This window comes from Mesoplodon densirostris, chromosome 7, assembly GCF_025265405.1.
Source record: "Mesoplodon densirostris isolate mMesDen1 chromosome 7, mMesDen1 primary haplotype, whole genome shotgun sequence".
NCBI lineage: Eukaryota > Metazoa > Chordata > Mammalia > Artiodactyla > Ziphiidae > Mesoplodon > Mesoplodon densirostris.
The window spans coordinates 100,893,647-100,912,072 of record NC_082667.1 but is presented as its reverse complement, the minus strand read 5'-3'; the positions used below and the strand labels follow the sequence as shown (position 1 = coordinate 100,912,072).

At 39.1% G+C, this 18,426-nt stretch overlaps 1 protein-coding gene across 1 annotated transcript in view; it reads right to left on the bottom strand.

The window, feature by feature from the left end:
- ELMOD1 (ELMO domain containing 1) overlaps nucleotides 1–18,426 on the bottom strand; it is a 45,851-nt gene that overhangs the window by 16,848 nt on the left and 10,577 nt on the right. Inside the window, exon 5 of the mRNA XM_060104693.1 lies at nucleotides 2,887–3,020. Coding sequence (XP_059960676.1) covers nucleotides 2,887–3,020 — 134 coding nt within the window. The remainder of the gene's footprint in view (nucleotides 1–2,886; nucleotides 3,021–18,426) is intronic.

Below are 18,426 nucleotides of genomic sequence, written 5' to 3'. Positions count from 1 at the left end.
CACTGCTGGTGGGAATGTGAATTGGTACAGCCGCTATGGAGAACGGTATGGAGGTTCCTCAAAAAACTACAAATAGAACTACCATATGACCCAGCAATCCCACTACTGGGCTTATACCCTGAGAAAACCATAGTTCAAAAAGAGACATGTACCAAAATGTTCATAGCAGCCCTATTTACAATAGCCCGGAGATGGAAACAACCTAAGTGTCCATCATCAGATGAATGGATAAAGAAGATGTGGCACATATATACAATGGAATATTACTCAGCCATAAAAAGAAATGAAATTGAGCTCTTTGTAATGAGGTGGATAGACCTAGAGTCTGTCCTACAGAGTGAAGTAAGTCAGAAAGAGAAAGACAAATACTGTATGCTAACACATATATATGGAATTTAAGAAAAAAAAATGTCATGAAGAACATAGGGGTAAGACAGGAATAAAGACACAGACCTACTAGAGAATGGACTTGAGGATATGGGGAGGGGGAAGGGTAAGCTGTGACAAAGTGAAAGAGCGGCATGGACATATATACACTACCAAACGTAAGGTAGATAGCTAGTGGGAAACAGCCGCATAGCACAGGGAGATCAGCTCGGTGCTTTGTGACCGCCTGGAGGGGTGGGATAGGGAGGGTGGGAGGGAGACGCAAAAGGGAGGGGATATGGAAACATATGTATATGTATAACTGATTAAATTTGTTATAAGGCAAAAAATTTAAAAAAATAATAAAAAAAAATAAAAGATCTTAGGGAGAAATGGGTGCCATTAAAAATGCCATTGTTTTTCTTTTAAAAATATATCACTATCCTCACTAGTAGGGTAGTGTCAAAGGACACAAGAACCAACCTAAAAGGACTCCTTTTTTCTTGAAAAATAATGGCTACAAATGACCCAATTTAAGCATGAAAAAAATAATGAGCACAATTATTAAATCACATAAACATACGAAAACCAGGAGTTAAAGTGATAATTTAAAAATATAAAGCAAAAAAAAAAAGTTTGATCACTAACAGGGGGATTAGGGCACCAATTCCTCACTCTGAAAATTGGCAACTTATTTACTTGAGCAGCTGCCCTGCCTATATTTTAATTTATTTATTTTACTTATTTAAAAAAGAAATTTTTTTTTGGCTGTGGTGTGCCTTCGTTGCTGCGTGCGGGCTTTCTCTAGTTGGCGGTGAGCGGGGGGCTACTCTTCGTTAAGGTGCACGGGCTTCTCATCGCGGTGGCTTCTCTTGCTCCGGAGCATGGGCTCTAGGCATGCGGGCTTCAATAGTGTGACACGCGGGCTCAGTAGCTGTGGCTCGCGGGCCCTAGAGTGCAGGCTCAGTAGTTGTGGCACATGGGCTTAGTTGCTCTGCAGCATGTGGGATCTCTCTAGACCAGGGCTCGAACCCGTGTCCCCTGCATTGGCAAGTGGATTCTTAACCACTGCGCCACCAAGGAAGGCCCCTGCCTATATTTTAGAGAAACCAAATAACCATATTTAATAAAGGAAACTGTCTTTACAGAATTTTAGGCAACAACTGTGGGAAGAATAACAGAATTAGAAAAGCACTCTTTGCACAATTAATTGGTTCAGTGAAGATAACTGGAGGAAATGGTTAGATAAAGGGCTGATGGGGACTTTCTAACGGAGCCATCAGGTTGTGATTCCTCTGATCCATCTCAGCATAAGACTGAGGGTGGGGATACTGCTGGCCTCCCACCAAGATGTCAACATGAGCCTATTCAAGCCTTTCCGAGCACCTCTGATTTTCAGGGCATACCGGGGTTGGGTACAAGTGCAAACAGACAAATACAGATTGTGGGATATTTTATAGGACAGTTGACCTAGAATCTTTCGTGAATTAATGACGTGATGGAGGGGCAAAGGGAGAGGAGGGAGGGGGAGAGACTGATTTAATTCAAAAGGACCAGAGAGCACAGTAGAAATAGAGACTCAGAGGTAGAGAACAAACGTATGTCTACCAAGAGGGCAAGGTGGGGGGTGAATTGGGAGATTGGGATTGACATATATACACTATTGATACTATGTATAAAATAGATAACTAACGAGAACCTACTGTATAGCTCAGGGAACTCTACTCTATGCTCTGTGGTAACCTAAATGGGAAGGAAATCCAAAAATTAGGGGATATATGTATACGTATAGCTGATTCACTTTGTTGTACAACAGAAACTAACAGAACATTGTAAAGCACCTATACTCCAATAAAAATTAATTAAAGAAAAATAAGATGACAAAAAAAAAGATGAGAGAGATATAATCACTAAGTGCAATGCATAGATCTTACATGGAACTGTATCAGATCAAACCAGCTGTAACAAGACATATTTGAGAGAATTGGGTAATTTGAATATGGTCAGGATATAGATGGTACCAAGGAATCATTGTTAATTTTGTTAGGTGTAATAATGTCATTGGGGTTAATGTAAGGTAATACTGATGTCTTTTAGAGCTATATATTGAAATATTAGGGTGTAACAACAAACAGTATAGGATTTTCATTAACACACTTCTACCAAAAAAACAAGTGTTGCAAGTATTCCAAAATCTCAATAGTTACTGAATCTGGATGATCAGTGTAAAGGGGGTTCTTTATAATCTTTCCTCTGTTTTTGAATATAATTGAAATTTTTCATAACACAAAATTAAAAATAAATTTGAGATTTGTTTAAAAGAATCCATGAAGTTTGCCAGATAAAGGGAAGATGGTAGTAGCTTTTTAAATTTTATGAACCTGAGTTCGAGTCAGAGGACTTGAATGTTTTCCTGGAGTCTCCTGGGAAGTGGCTTTTGGGACTAAGTCAACTTTGACATTTCAGTGTGAGGAGACCAGAACATCACTTTAAAACTCAACCATTTTTCATTTTACTTACTGCAAATTGTACAGTCCCAAAAGTCCCATTCCTCGAAAATCTGTTTTAGGATCATCACCTTGGAAACCAATTTCACACCACTGCTTAGAAATCCGGGATTCCAGCGGAGTATTGGGCTTCAAGAATTTCCATAACTGAAGAAAAGAAAAAAATTAACCTGTTGATATACACACATATAATACTCTTTCTTATTGACTGAAGTTTAGTAAATTACATTATTAGGAGAAACTTTGGAAATCTGAATATATGCAAATACATTACAATTGAAGATTTGATCATCTTTCAATTATCTATGACAGCAGTTCTCAAAGTATGAGCAAAAGACTTCTAGGAGGGACCCTAAGACCTTTTCAGAGAGCCTGGGAGGTCAAAACTATTTCATAATAAAACTAAGAGGTTACTTGTGTTTCAGTCTCATCTTCTCAAGAATACAGTGGAATTTTCAAGAGGCTGAATGACATGTGATGATCTCATTGCTCTGAAGGCAATGGAATGTATACTTGTATATTTTGGTGTTTTTAATCTTTCTGTTTTAGCTCCTAAACAGAAATGTGTGTGTGTGTGTGTGTGTATGTGTGCATGTGTGCGTTTGTATATATATATACACATATGTATGTATGTATGTATAAATATATACGCATACACACAATCTTCTACAAAAGTTCTTTGGAGTCTTCAAAAATATTAAGAGAATAAAGGGAATGGGAGAAGAGGAAAAAATTTGAGGGTATGCATTATTCAAATCCTCAGATGATTATCTCACTTTACAAACAAAACTTTTAGCAGCATTATTAATAAAAAGAAAAGTGAACTGACGAGTTTCATTTCTCATCTATAACAAGGGTGAGAGTAAACAAGCATCATATAGCTGAATAAAGAAAGATCAGTAGGGAGACCTTTAAGAATGCAGAAGAGTAAGACGTGGAGATCACCTTCCTCCCCACAAATACATCAGAAATACATCTACATGTGGAACAACTCCTACAGAACACCTACTGAACGCTGGCAGAAGACCTCAGACCTCCCAAAATGCAAAAAACTACCCACGTACCTGGGTAGGGCAAAAGATAAAAGAATAAACAGAGACAAAATGATAGGGACGGGACCTGCACCAGTGGGAGGGGGCTGAGAACGTGGAAAAGTTTCTAAACGCTAGGAAGCGCCTTCACTGGCAGAGATGGTGGGTGGCAAGGGTGGTGGGGGGTGAGCTTCGGAGCCATGGAGGAGAGTGCAGCAACAGGGATGCAGAGAACAAAGCGGAGAGATTCCTGCACAGAGGATCAGTGCCAACCAGCACTCACCAGCCTGAGAGGCTTGTCTGCTCACCCACCAGGGCAGGTGGGGGCTGGGAGCTGAGGCTCCAGCTTCTGAGGTCAGATCCCAGGGAGAGGACTGGGGTTGGATGTGTGAACACAGACTGAAGGGGGCTACTGTGCTACAGGTAGCCAGGAGTGTGTCCGGGAAAAAGTCTGGACCTGCCGAAGAAGCAAGAGACTTTTTCTTGCCTCTTTGTTTCCGGGTGCGCGAGGAGAGGGGATAAGGAGCGCCACCTAAACGAGCTCCAGAGACGGGTGCGAGCTGCGGCTATCAGCGCGGACCCCAGAGACGGGCATAAGATGCTAAGGCTGCTGCTGCAGCCACCAAGAAGCCTGTGTGCAAGAACAGATCACTATCCACACCTCCCCTCCCAGGAGCCTGTGCAGCCTGCCACTGCCAGAGTCCTGTGATCCAGGGACAACTTCCCCAGAAGCAGGCTCGTCCCACACTCCATACTCCCCCCCCCCCCCAGCTGAATGAGCCAGAACCACCTAATCAGCTGCTACTTTAACCGCGTCCTGCCTGAGCGAAGAACAGACGCCCTCAGGTGTCCTACACGCAAAGGTGGAGCCAAATCCAAAGCTGAACCACAGGAGCTGTGCGAACAAAGAAGAGAAAGGGAAATCTCTCCCAGCAGCCTCAGGAGCAGCAGATTAAATCTCTACGATCAACTTGATGTACCCTGCATCTGTGGGATGCCTGAATAAACAACGAATCATCCCAAATTGAGGCGGTGGACTTTGGGAGCAATGCTAAATATATATTTTTCCTTTTTCTATTTTTGTGAGTGCGTATGTGTATAGTTCTATGTGTGATTTTGTCTGTATAGCTTTGCTTGTACCATTTGTCCTAGGGTAATGACTGTCCTTTTTTCTTTTAGTATAGTTTTTAGCACTTGATATCATTGGTGGATTTGTTTTTTGGTTTGGTTGTTCACTTCTTTCCTTCTTTCTTTCTCTTCTATATTACTTTTTAATTTTTTTATTTTTAATAATTATTTTTTATTTTAATAACTTTATTTTATTTATTTATTTTTCCTTCCTTTCTTTCTTTTTTTCTACCTTTTATTCTGAGCCGTGAGGCTGACAGGGTTTTGGTGCTCCGGCCGGCTGTCTGCCCTGTGACTCTGACGTGGGAGAGCCGAGTTCAGGACACTGGTACACCAGAGACCCCCCAGCTCCACGTAATATCAAATATCAAAAATGTACCAGATATCTCCATCTCAACACCAAGACCCAGCTCCACTCAACGACCAGCAAGCTGTAATTCTGGACACCCTATGCCAAACAACTAGCAAGACAGGAACACAACCCTACCCACTAGCACAAAGGCTTCCTAAAATCATAATAAGGTCACAGACACCCAAAACACACCACCAGATGTGGATCTACCCACAAGAAAGACAAGATCCATCCTCATCCACCAGAACACAGGCACTAGTCCCCTCCAAAAGGAAGCTGACACAACCCACTGAACCAACCTTAGCCACTGAGGGCAGACACCAAAAATAACGGGAACTATGAACCTGCAGCCTGTGAAAAGGAGAGCCCAAAAACAGTAAGTTAAGCAAAATGAGAAGACAGAGGAACACACAGCAGATAAAGGAGCAAGGTAAAAACCCACCAGACCAAAAAAATGAAGAGGAAATAGGCAGTCTACCTGAAAAAGATTCCAGAGTAATGATAGTAAAGATGATCAAAAATCCTAGAAATAGAATGGAGAAAGTGCAAGAAATGTTTAACAAGGACCTAGAAGAACTAAAGAGCAAACAAACAATGATGAACAACACAATAAATGAAATTAAAAATTATCTACAAGGAATAAATATCAGAAAAACTGAGGCTGAAGAACAGATAAGTGACCTGGAAGATGAAATAGTGGAAATAACTACTGCAGAGCAGAATAAAAAAAAAGAATGAAGAGAATTGAGGACAGTCTAAGAGACCTCTGGGACAAAATTAAATGCAACAACATTTGAATTGTAGGGGTCCCAGAAGAAGAAGAGAAAAAGAAAGGGACTGAGAAGATATTTGAAGAGATTATAGTTGAAAACTTCCCTAATATGGGGAAGAAAATAGTCAATCAAGTCAAGGAAGTGCACAGAGTCTCATACAGGATAAACCCAAAGAGAAACATGCCAAGACACATATTAATCAAACTATCAAAAATTCAATACCAAGAAAACATATTAAAAGCAGCAAGGGAAAACAACAAGTAACATACAAGGGAATCCCCATAAGGTTAACAGCTGAACTTTCAGTAGAAACTCTGCAGGCCAGAAGGGAGTGGCAGGACACATTTAAAGTGATGAAAGGGAAAAACCTACAACCAAGATTACTCTACCCAGTAAGGATCTCATTCAGATTTGATGGAGAAATTAAAACCTTTACAGACAAGCAAAAGCTGAGAGAGTTCAGCACCACCAAACCAGCTTTACAACAAATGCTAAAGGAACTTCTCTAGGCAGGAAACATGACAGAAGGAAAAGACCTACAATAACAAACCTAAAACAATTAAGAAAATGGTCATAGAAACATGCATATCGATAATTACCTTAAATGTAAATGGATTAAATGTTCGAACTAAAAGACATAGACTGGTTGAATGGATACAAAAACAAGATCTGTATATATGCTGTCTACAAGAGACCGACTTCAGACCTATGGACACATACAGACTGAAAGTGAGGGGATGGAAAAAGATATTCCATGCAAATGAAAATTAAAAGAAAGCTGGAGTAGCAATTTTTATATCAGACAAAATAGACTTAAAAACAAAGACTATTACAAGAGACAAAGAAGTACACTACAGGGCCTCCCTGGTGGCGCAAGTGGTTGAGAGTCCGCCTGCCGATGCAGGGGATACGGGTTCGTGCCCCGGTCTGGGAGGATCCCATATGCCGCGGAGCGGCTAGGGCCCGTGAGCCATGGCCGCTGAGCCTGCGCGTCCGGAGCCTGCGCGTCCGGAGCCTGTGCTCCGCAACGGGGGAGGCCACAACAGTGAGAGGCCCGCATACCGCAAAAAAAAAAAAAAAAAAAAAAAAAGAAGTACACTACATAATGATCAAGGGATCAATCCAAGAAGCATATATAACAATTGTAAATATTTATGCACCCAATATAGGAGCACCTCAATACATAAGGCAAATGCTAACAGCCATAAAAAGGGAAATTGACAGTAACACAATCATACTAGGAGACTTTAACACCCCATTTTCACCAATGGACAGATCATCCAAAATGAAAATAAATAAGGAAACAGAGGCTTTAAATGATACATTAAACAAGATGGACTTAACTGATATTTATAGGACCTTCCATCCAAAAACAACAGAATACACTTTCTTCTCAAGTGCTCATGGAGCATTCTTCAGGATAGATCATATCTTGGGTCACAAATCAAGCCTTGGTAAATTTTAGAAAATTGAAATCATATCAAGTATCTTTTCTGACAACAATGCTATGAGACTAGTTATCAATTACAGGAAAAATATGTAAAAAATACAAACACATGGAAGCTAAACAATACACTACTTAATAGCAAAGAGATCACTGAAGAACTCAAAGAGGAAATCAAAAAATACCTAAAAATAAATGACAATGAAAACACTATGACCCAAAACTTATGGGATGCAGCAAAAGCAGTTCTAAGGGGGAAGTTTAGAGGAATACAATCCTACCTTTAGAAACAAGAAACATCTCAAATAAACAGCCTAACCTTAAACCTAAAGCAATTAGAGAAAGAAGAACAACAAAACTCCAAAGTTAGCTGAAGGAAGGAAATCATAAAGATCAGATCAGAAATAAATGAAAAGAAATGAAGGAAAAAATAGCAAAGGTCAATAAAACTAAAAGCTGGTTCTCTGAGAAGATAAACAAAATTGATAAACCATTAGCCAGACTCATCAAGAAAAAAAGGGAGAAGACTCAAATTAACAGAATTAGAAATGAAAAAGGAGAACTAACAAGTGACACTGCAAAGATACAAAAGATCATGAGAGATTACTACAAGCAACTATAAGCCAATAAAATGGACAACATGGAAGAAATGGACAAATTCTTAAAAAAGCACAACATTCCGAGACTGAACCAGGAAGAAACAGAAAATATAAACAGACCAATCACAATCACTGAAATTGAAACTGTGATTAAAAATCTTCCAAAAAACAAAAGCCCCGGACCAGATGGCTTCACAGGCGAATTGTATCAAACATTTAGAGAAGAGCTAACACCTATCCTTCTCAAACTCTTCCAAAATATAGCAGAAGGAGAGCACTCCCAAACTCATTCTATGAGGCCACCATCACCCTGATACCAAAACCAGACAAAGATGTCATAAAGAAAGATATCACTCATGAACACAGATGCAAAAATCCTCAACAAAATACTAGCAAACAGAATCAAACAGCACATTAAAAGGATCATATGCCATCTTCAAGTGGGGTTTATCCCAGGAATGCAAGGATTCTTCAATATATGCAAATCAATCAAAGTGACACACCATATTAACAAATTGAAGAATAAAATTTTTATCATCCTCCCAATAGATGCTGAAAAAGTTTTGACAAACTTCAACACCCATTTATGATAAAAACCCTCCAGAAAGTAGCCATAGAAGACACTTTCCTCAACATAATAAAGGCCATATATGACAAACCCACAGCCAACATTGTCCTCAATAGTGAAAAACTGAAACCATTTCCACTAAGATCAGGAACAAGACAAGGTTGCCCACTCTCACCACTATTATTCAACATTGTTTTGGAAGTTTTAGCCACAGAAATCAGAGAAGAAAAAGAAATAAAAGGAATCCAAATCGGAAAAGAAGAAGTAAATCTGTCACTGTTTGCAGATGACATGATACTATACATAGAGAATACTAAAGATGCTACCACAAAATTACTAGAGCTCATCAATGAATTTGGTAAAGTAGCAGGATACAAAATTAATGCACAGAGATCTCTTGCATTCCTATACACTAATGATGAAAAATCTGAAAGAGAAATTAAGGAAACACTCTTATTTACCATTACAACAAAAAGAATAAAATCCCTAGAATAAACCTACCTAAGGAGACCAAAGGCCTGTATGCAGAAAACTATAAGACACCGATGAAAAAAATCAAAGATGATACAAACAGATGGAGAGATATACCATGTTGTTGGATGGGAAGAATCAACATTGTGAAAATGATTATATTACCCAAAGCAATCTACAGATTCAGTGCAATCCCTACCAAACTACCAATGGCATTTTTCACAGAAGTAGAACAGAAAATTTCACAATTTGTATGGAAACACAAACGACCCCAAATAGACAAAGCCATCTTGAAAAAGGAAAATGGAGCTGGAGGAATCAGGCTCCCTGACTTCAGACTATACTACAAAGCTACAATAATCAAGACAGTATGGTAATGGCACAAAAACAGAAATATCCTGTTCAATGGAACAGGATAGAAAGCCCAGAGATAAACCCATGCACATATTGTCACCTTATTTTTGATAAAGGAGGCAAGAATATTCAATAGATAAAAGGCAGCCTCTTCAATAAATGGTGCTGAGAAAACTGGACAGCTACATGTAAAATAATGAAATTAAAACACTCTGTAATACCATACACAAAAATAAACTCAAAATGGATTAAAGACTTAAATGTAAGGTGTATAAAGCTATAAAACTCTTAGAGGAAAACATAGGCAGAACACTCTATGACATAAATCACAGCAAGATCATTTTTGACCCACCTCCTAGAGAAATGGAAATACAAACAAAAATAAACAAATGGGAACTAATGAAACTTCAAAGTTTTTGCACAGCAAAGGAAACCATAAATAAGACCAAAAGACAACCCCCAGAATGGGAGAAAATATTTGCAGATGAAGGAACTGACAAAGAACTAATCTCCAAAATTTACAAGCAGCTCATGCAGCTCAATATCAGAAAAACAAACAACCCAATCCAAAATTGGCCAGAACACCTAAAGAGACATTTCTCCAAAGAAGATATACAGATTGCCAACAAACACATGAAAGAATGCTCAACATCATTAATCATTAGAGAAATGCAAATCAAAACTACAATGTGGTACCACCTCACATCAGTCAGAATGGCCCTCATCAAAATATCTAGAAACAATAAATGCTGGAGAGGGTGTGGAGAAAAGGGAACACTCTTGCACTGCTGGTGGGTATGTGACTTGGTAGCGCCACTGTGGAGAACAGTATGGAGGTTCCTTAAAAAACTAAAAATAGAGCTACCATATGACCCAGCAATCCCACTACTGGGCATATACCCTGAGAAAACCATTAATTCAAAAAGAGTCATGTACCACAATATTCATTGCAACAATATTTACAGTATCCAGGGCATGGAAGCACCTAAGTGTCCATTGACAGATTAATGGATAATGAAGATGTGGCACATATATACAATGGAATATTACTCAGCCATAAAAAGAAACGAAATTGAGTTTTTTGTAGTGAGGTGGATGGACCTAGAGTCCGTCATCGAGGATGAAGTAAATCAGAAAGAGAAAAACAAATACCATATGCTAACACATATATATGGAATCTAAAAAAAAAAAAAAAAAAAGGTCATGAAGAACCTAGGGGCAGGACGGGAATAAAGATGCAGACCTACTAGAGAATGGACTTGAGGATACGGGGAGGGGGAAGGGTAAGCTGGGACAAAGTGAGAGAGTGGCATGGACATATATACACTACCAAAAGTAAAATTGATATCTAGTGGGAAGCAGCCGCATAGCACAGGGAGATCAGCTCGGTGCTTTGTGACCACCTAGACAGGTGGGATAGGGAGGGTGGGAGGGAGGGAGACACAAGAGGGAGGAGATATGGGGATATATGTATATGTATAGCTGATTCACTTTGTTATAAAGCAGAAACTAGCACACAATTTTAAAGGAATTATACTCCAATAAAGTTGTTAAAAATAAATAAATAAATGAGTAAAGCAAAGTAAAAAAAAAAAAAGAAGAAAAATCAGTCATGTTCATGAATAAACCTCAAAAGTTATTATCATCTTTAAGAGTTACCTGAAATAATTTTAATTATGATCAATTATACTTTAATGGACAAAGATAAATTCTAAACACTATGCTCTTCACTGCTTAAGAAACTGGTTGTACTTTTTAAACTTTCCATAGAAAGATAGACTCAGCACATGTCATTACTTGAGAGAGGGAGAAAGACTGAGATCCACAAAATTACATGTATAAACATGTAACTTCAAAACATAAGTTCTTTCTAGTAAATAAAGATGGGCATGTAAACAAATTTACTTTTTAGACTATTAATAATATATTATATCTTCATAGATATAATGAAGAGACAGGGACATATATAAAATTTCCTATTACTACTTAAGACATAATTCATCTTTTTTTTTTGAATTTTATTCTTTTATTTTTTTATACAGCGGGTTCTTATTAGTTATTTATTTTATACATATTAGTGTATATATGTCAATCCCAATCTCCCAATTCATCCCACCACCACCACCCTCTCCCCACACCGCTTTCCCCCCTTGGTGTCCATACGTTTGTTGTCTACATCTGTGTCTCTATTTCTGTCTTGCAAAATGGTTCATCTGTACCATTTTTCTAGGGTCCACATATATGCATTAATATACAATATTTGTTGTTTTTCTCTTTCTTACTTACTTCACTTTGTATGACAGTCTGTAGAGCTGTCCACGTCTCTACAATGACCCAGTTTTGTTCCTTTTTATGGCTGAGTAATATTCCATTGTATACATGTACCACATCTTCTTTATCCATTTGTCTGTTGATGGACATTTAGCTTGTTTCCATGTCCTGGCTATTGTAAATAGTACTGCAATGAACACTGGGGTGCATGTCTCTTTTTGAATTATGGTTTTCTCAGGGTATATGCCCAGTAGTGGGATTGCTGGGTCATATGGTAGTTCTAGTTTTAGTTTTTTAAGGAACCTCCATACTGTTCTCCATAGTGGCTGTATCAATTTACGTTCCCACCAACAGTGCAATAGGGTTCCTTTTTCTCCACACCCTCTCCAGCATTTGTTGTTTGTAGATTTTCTGATGATGCCCATTCTTACTGGTGTGTGGTGATACCTTGTTGTAGTTTTGATTTGCATTTCTCTAATAATTAGTGATGTTGAGCATCTTTTCATGTGCCTCTTGGCCATCTGTATGTCTTCTTTGGAGAAATGTCTATTTAGGTCTTCTGCCCATTTTTGGATTGGGTTGTTTGTTTTTTTAATATTGAGCTGCATGACATAATTCATCTTTTAAATGGCTAATTCTATGTTATATGGATTTTAAAGCTTATACAGGACAGTATTATGCAAACATCTTGCGTTATAGTGAACTGTCACATTTGACATAATATAAAGCAATGTCCAAGATAGGAAATACTAACCAAAAAAAAAGTTGTAATTCATCAAAGTTATTTTACACAGTAATCCAAAATTACTTATTATTCAAATGATACAATATTTTATGTTTTAGCACAATAGGTTAATTCAATCTAAAGGGTGAGACAAAAGTTTCAGAGGGAAGAAAGTAAATCTGTCATGCTTGAAAGCAAAACATTGGCATAAGAAATCTCTTTTTACATTATACATATAAGAATTTGCCAGTGCTCTGTATTCTTCAAAACAGAAAATGTTTTAATTCATCAGAAGAGTACTAAAAACTGAGAAAAAATGTCTCCTTTAAAAAATCCTTTGGCAACTGATTTGGTTACTGCCACAATGAAAACAAAACAAAACAAAAGGAAACAGATTGCAAAGCTCATCACATTCACCTGAACAATGATTGGAAGTAATCTCAGGGCCCTACACAGTTTAAAAATATATGGTCTCATTAAGTGAGTGGAGTAAAATGGCAACAGCAAGCATTTCATTTCTACAACTAAGTTATAGACCTCCTTCATTCAAGGAATACTTTGGGAGAGTAAAAGCTTTGAATAATAAAATATTTCAAAAATAAATTACAAGAAAAGAAATTCTATTTTAATAATTTCATGTACCACAACAAACAAGATTAATGGCTAAAAAGTGTTCTTAATAAGTTCTTAATACTGTCTGCTTTAATACGGGTCACTTTCATGGAAAATGAAAGTCGATTATGCTAAACCACTTGTACGAAATACTACCAAGTATTACATTTCCTGTAAAAATTCTTGAGTTACTGGATTCTCTTCTGATAGATAAGTTCTTCCTTGAAAAGTAAAGGGAGGAGGGAGGATAGCTCTGAAAGGTAAGGTCATTTCTTGTACCTAGGAAGCTGACTGGAAATCTGAACTAAAGTGGTGGGCCTCTGGTGGGGGGATCTGAGGAGTCTAACCATCTAAAGCTATACTACTGGATGTAGAGTTATTACAAAGCCACCTGCCAAGTGCAGGAGATGAGAGCTAGGAAGGGTGATTCCCAAGGCAGGTGACAAGCTACAGATGTGGAGGCTGCACGCTGAGTCAGCACACCATTCATCATGGCCTGTGCTCTGTTTAATTCTCTTCTCTTTGCATTCAGTCTTTATCTCAAGCTTATTTGAACACTTCTGCCCTGTCTCAGGTCTGCTGCAGAATAGAAAGAGCAAGGGCATTTGTCCATCCATTCATTCTAGGAGAAGCAGCTCTACCCATCAGGAGATCTTTTAATTCTGGATTATATTTTTTTCTATTAAGTACATGAATCCACCTAAATTTTTACCTTTACTATTATTTTGGTTAGAAAACATTTAATAGAAATGTCCTTTTGAATAACTCATATGGACAGTGCTACATGAATGTAAAGTGATGTGATCAGTTTTATCCCAGCCTATGTTTAAATGACCATAAAATCCAGGTTTCTTTTTCATAGTCTGTAAGTAAAAACACTGATAATGTTCTCCTATGTTTATATAAATGAAATCAATTAAACAATATGGCAATATATCACCCGAGCCTCTAAACCAGCAAAGTTTGCCTATAAAGGGCTAGACAGTAAATATTTTAAGCTTTGTAGGCCATAAGGTCACAGCCACAACTACTTAATTTTGCCAATGGAGTACAAAAGCAGCCAAAGACAGCATATAAATGAATGAGCGTGGATGTGTTCCTATAAAACCTTACTTAGAAAAATGGATGGCAGGTCAGATTTGACCTACAGGCCTTAATTTGCTTATCCTAGCTCTAAATAATTTTATGAAGTAGATAACAAGGGTATAATTACCCATTTTAAAGATGAAGAAGCCTAAGCTCAAGAAGTTAAATACAAACCATGGGCCAGCTTCTGGAAATACAAATGTGAACAAGACATGGTTTTTCCCTCAAGAGATAGTGTAGTGCAGGAATTAAGAGCCCTTTCTAACTATGTGAAAAATGAGGATAATACCAATATCTCACTACAAGGTTTTTGTGACAATTAAATGAAATAATGCTATAAAACACTTACTTTAACAACTAGCACATACTAAACACTCAATGAATGTGTTATTATTATTGATTTCATTATCAGATGTGCAATTTGAATTAACCAAAGAAGAGAATAAAGATCCCACTCCTGAATTTGTTACAGAAGATTTCAAAACTCAATGAGTAATAATTTTAAAAAAAGAGCCAGATTCTACTCTGAGAATAATGGGTAACAGGGAACCGCATGAGCAAATATCTGGGCATATAGGATGGCATGGGTCATGGTGAATGACAGAGCATGGAGGAAACAGGCTGTACATAATGGGATAGAGGAGAAATAGCTTAAAGAAATAAAATGGAAAGGGTTCAAAATGCATGCTAAGATGCATGGGTTTTCTACGATCAGACATAGAGAACCTGAAGTTTGTAACCTAGAGAATAACATGACTAGATAATCCCTCCGGTGGTACTGTAGAAGACGGAAGGGAGGAGGCTAATGGTTAGTGGTAGAATTAAAAGGCTATTTTAATAGTTCAGGTTGGAGATCATGGCTAGAATAAGGCAGTGGGAACAGCAAACATTTGAGAGGTATTTTGGAGAAGCTCTATGGATAAGATTTAGTGATTTTTGTAGATGCAGAGTACCTCCCCAATTAGACTGCAAGCCACTTGAGGGTAGAAAAGATGCCTTTCCTCAAAGTGCCTATTGTAGGGGTGAACAGTCCTGGCTTTATAATATACTAGCTGTGTGACTCAGAGCCTGGAATAAAATGCTTGTAATTTGCTTATCTCTAAAGTAAACATAATTAAGGTTAGCCAAGATGGCGGAGTAGAAAGACCTTGATCTCACCTCCTCTTATAGGCACACCAAAATCACAACTATCTGCAGAGCTACCATCGATGAAAAGGATCAAAACCTACAAGAAAAGATCTTCTACAACTAAAGATAAACAAAAGGAACAACAAAAAGATGGTAGGGGTGGGTGGAGTTGCAGTATAGTCAAGTCCCATACCCCAAGTGTGTGATCCACAAATGGGAGAATAATTACAAATGCAGAGGTTCTCTCAATGGAGTGAGAGGTCCAAGCCCCACATCAGACTCTCTAGCCTGGGGGTCCTGCACTGGGAAGATGAGCCCCCAGAGCATTGACTTTGAAGGCCGGTGGGTCTTTCTTTCTGAAGTCCCAAGTGGCTGGAGGAAATAGAGACTTCACTCTTTTTTTTTTTTTTTAATTAATGAATGAATTAATTTATTTTTGGCTGTGTTGGGTCTTCGTTTTTGTGCGGGGGTTTTCTCTAGTTGCGGCGAGCGGGGGCCACTCTTTGTTGCGGTGCACGGGCCTCTCACTATCGCGGCCTCTCTTGTTGCGGAACACAGGCTCCAGATGCGCAGGTTCAGTAGCTGTGGTGTATGGGTTCTAGTTGCTCCACGGCATGTGGGATCTTCCCAGACCAGGGCTCGAACCTGTGTCTCCTGCATTGGCAGGCAGATTCTCAACCACTGCATCACCAGGGAAGCCCCGAGACTTCACTCTTAAAGGGCACACACAAAATCTCACATGCTGCAGGACCCAGGGAAGAAGCAGTAATTTGATAGGCGCCTGCTGATCTTGGAGAGTCTTCCAGAGAGGAAGAGGCAACTGCAGCTCACCCTGAGAACATAGACACTTATGGCTGCTATCTTGGGGAGTTCATTCTACCACATGGAAAATGGTGCTGGCAAGCACCATTGTAGAATCCTCCCTCTAGCTAATTAGACCCAGAAACAAGCCTTGCCCTGGCCCAACAGTCTGTAGGCACCAGCACTGGGGTACCTCAGGCCAAGGAACTGACTGGATGGAGACACAGCCCCACCCACCAGCAGATAGGCTGCGTTAAGACATCCTAAACCGGCAGCTGCTTCTGGATATGGTCATGCCCACCAGAGAGCCAAGGATTCAGCTCCACCAACCACTGGGCAGGCACCAGTCCAAGAATCATCTGGGCCCCGGCCCTGCTCTCCAGGGTACCTGCTCTAGCTTCCAGAGAAGCCTCACCCACCAGGGGGCAGACAACAGCCACAAGAAAACCACAGTTCCTCAGCCTGCATACCTGGCCTGCCTACCAGTAGGCCAGGCCCCACACTGGGGTCAGCTATGAAAAAACCAATACAAGCTTCAGGATGCCCCAGACCCTGCACCCAACTGTATCAGGAACTGACACCATCCACCAGCAATCTGACAGCAGCTCTGGGACCCCTGTGCCCTGCAACCAGACTCTTGGACCTTGACTCCACTCAGCAGTGTGCTAGCACTAGCCTCAGGGCCACCCAGGGTTCTGCAGCCAGCTGCCTTCTGACCTAGTCCCACCAGCCAGCAGCCAACAGCCCCCACACAAGGCAGAGTCTGGCAACCAACCAGATTAGTGACCAACCAAGCCTACCAGATTGCCCACATAGTCAGCCCACCACAACAGAAAGACCCATGCAGTTCTCATAGGGGGAAGCCCTAGAGCATATATAGCTCAGGTAAAGAGAGAGAAGTTCGCTGCTGGGATACATAGGACATCTCCTACAAAAAGCCATGACTCCAAGGTTGGGAAATGTAACTAACCTACCAGATTCATAAAAATAAAAACAGCAACCAAGTCACAATGAGGTGACAAAGGAACATGTTCCAAATGAAGGAACAAGATATAGCTCCAGAAGAAGAAATAAGGGAAGTGGAAATAGCCAATCTACTTAAGAAGGTATGCAGGGTAGTGATTATAAAGATGATCAAGAACTTGGGAGAAGAATGACTGCACACAGCAAAAAGTTAGTTTTTAACAGAGAGTTAGGAAATATAAAGAAAAACTAGAGGTGAAGAATATAGTAGCTGAAATGAAAAATACACTAGAAGGAATAAACAGCAGACTAAATGATACAGAGGAATGGATCAGCGAGCTGGAATAGAGAGTGTGTAAATCACTGATGTTGAAAAGACAAAAAAAAAGCATGAAAAGAAATGAGGACAGTTTAATGAGGACCTCTGGGACCACATCAAACACACTAATATTTGCATTAAAGGGGTCCCAGAAGGAGAACAGAGAGAGAAAGGGGCTGGCTGAGGACATATTTGAAGACATAATAGATGAAAACTTCCCTAACCTGGGAAAGGAAACATCACCCAAGCTCAGGAAGCACAGAGAGTTCCATACAGGATTAAATATTAAAAGCAGAAGGGGAAAAACAACACATTACATGCAAGGGAACTCCCATAAGTCTGTCAGCTGACGTTTCAGTAGTAACTCTGCAGGCCAGAAGGGACTGGCATGATATATTTAAAGTGATGAAAGGGAAGAACCTGTAACCAAGAATACTGTATCTGGCAAGGCTCTCATTCAGATTTGATGGAGAAATCAAAAGCTTTATAGACAAGGAAAAGCTAAAAGAGTTCAGCAGCATCAAACCAGCTTTGCAAGAAATGTTAAAAAGACTTCTGTAAGTGAAAAAGAAAGGGCTACAACTAAAAACATGAAAATTACAAGGGCTCATTGGTAAAGGCAAATGTACAGTAAAGATAGGAAATCATCTACACACAAAGATAGTGGGAAGGTTAAAAGGCAAAAGTAGTAAAATCATCTACATCCACAATAAGCAGTTAAGGGATACAAAAACAATTAGATGTAAAATATGATTTCAAAAACAGTAATCATGAGGGGAGAAGAGTACAAATGCAGGGTTATTAAGATGCATTTGAAATTAAGAGATCAGCAACTTAAAACAATCAATTGCATATATATAATACATAAAATATAAAAACTTCATGGTAACCACAAACCAAAACTCTATAATATATACACACAAAAAAGA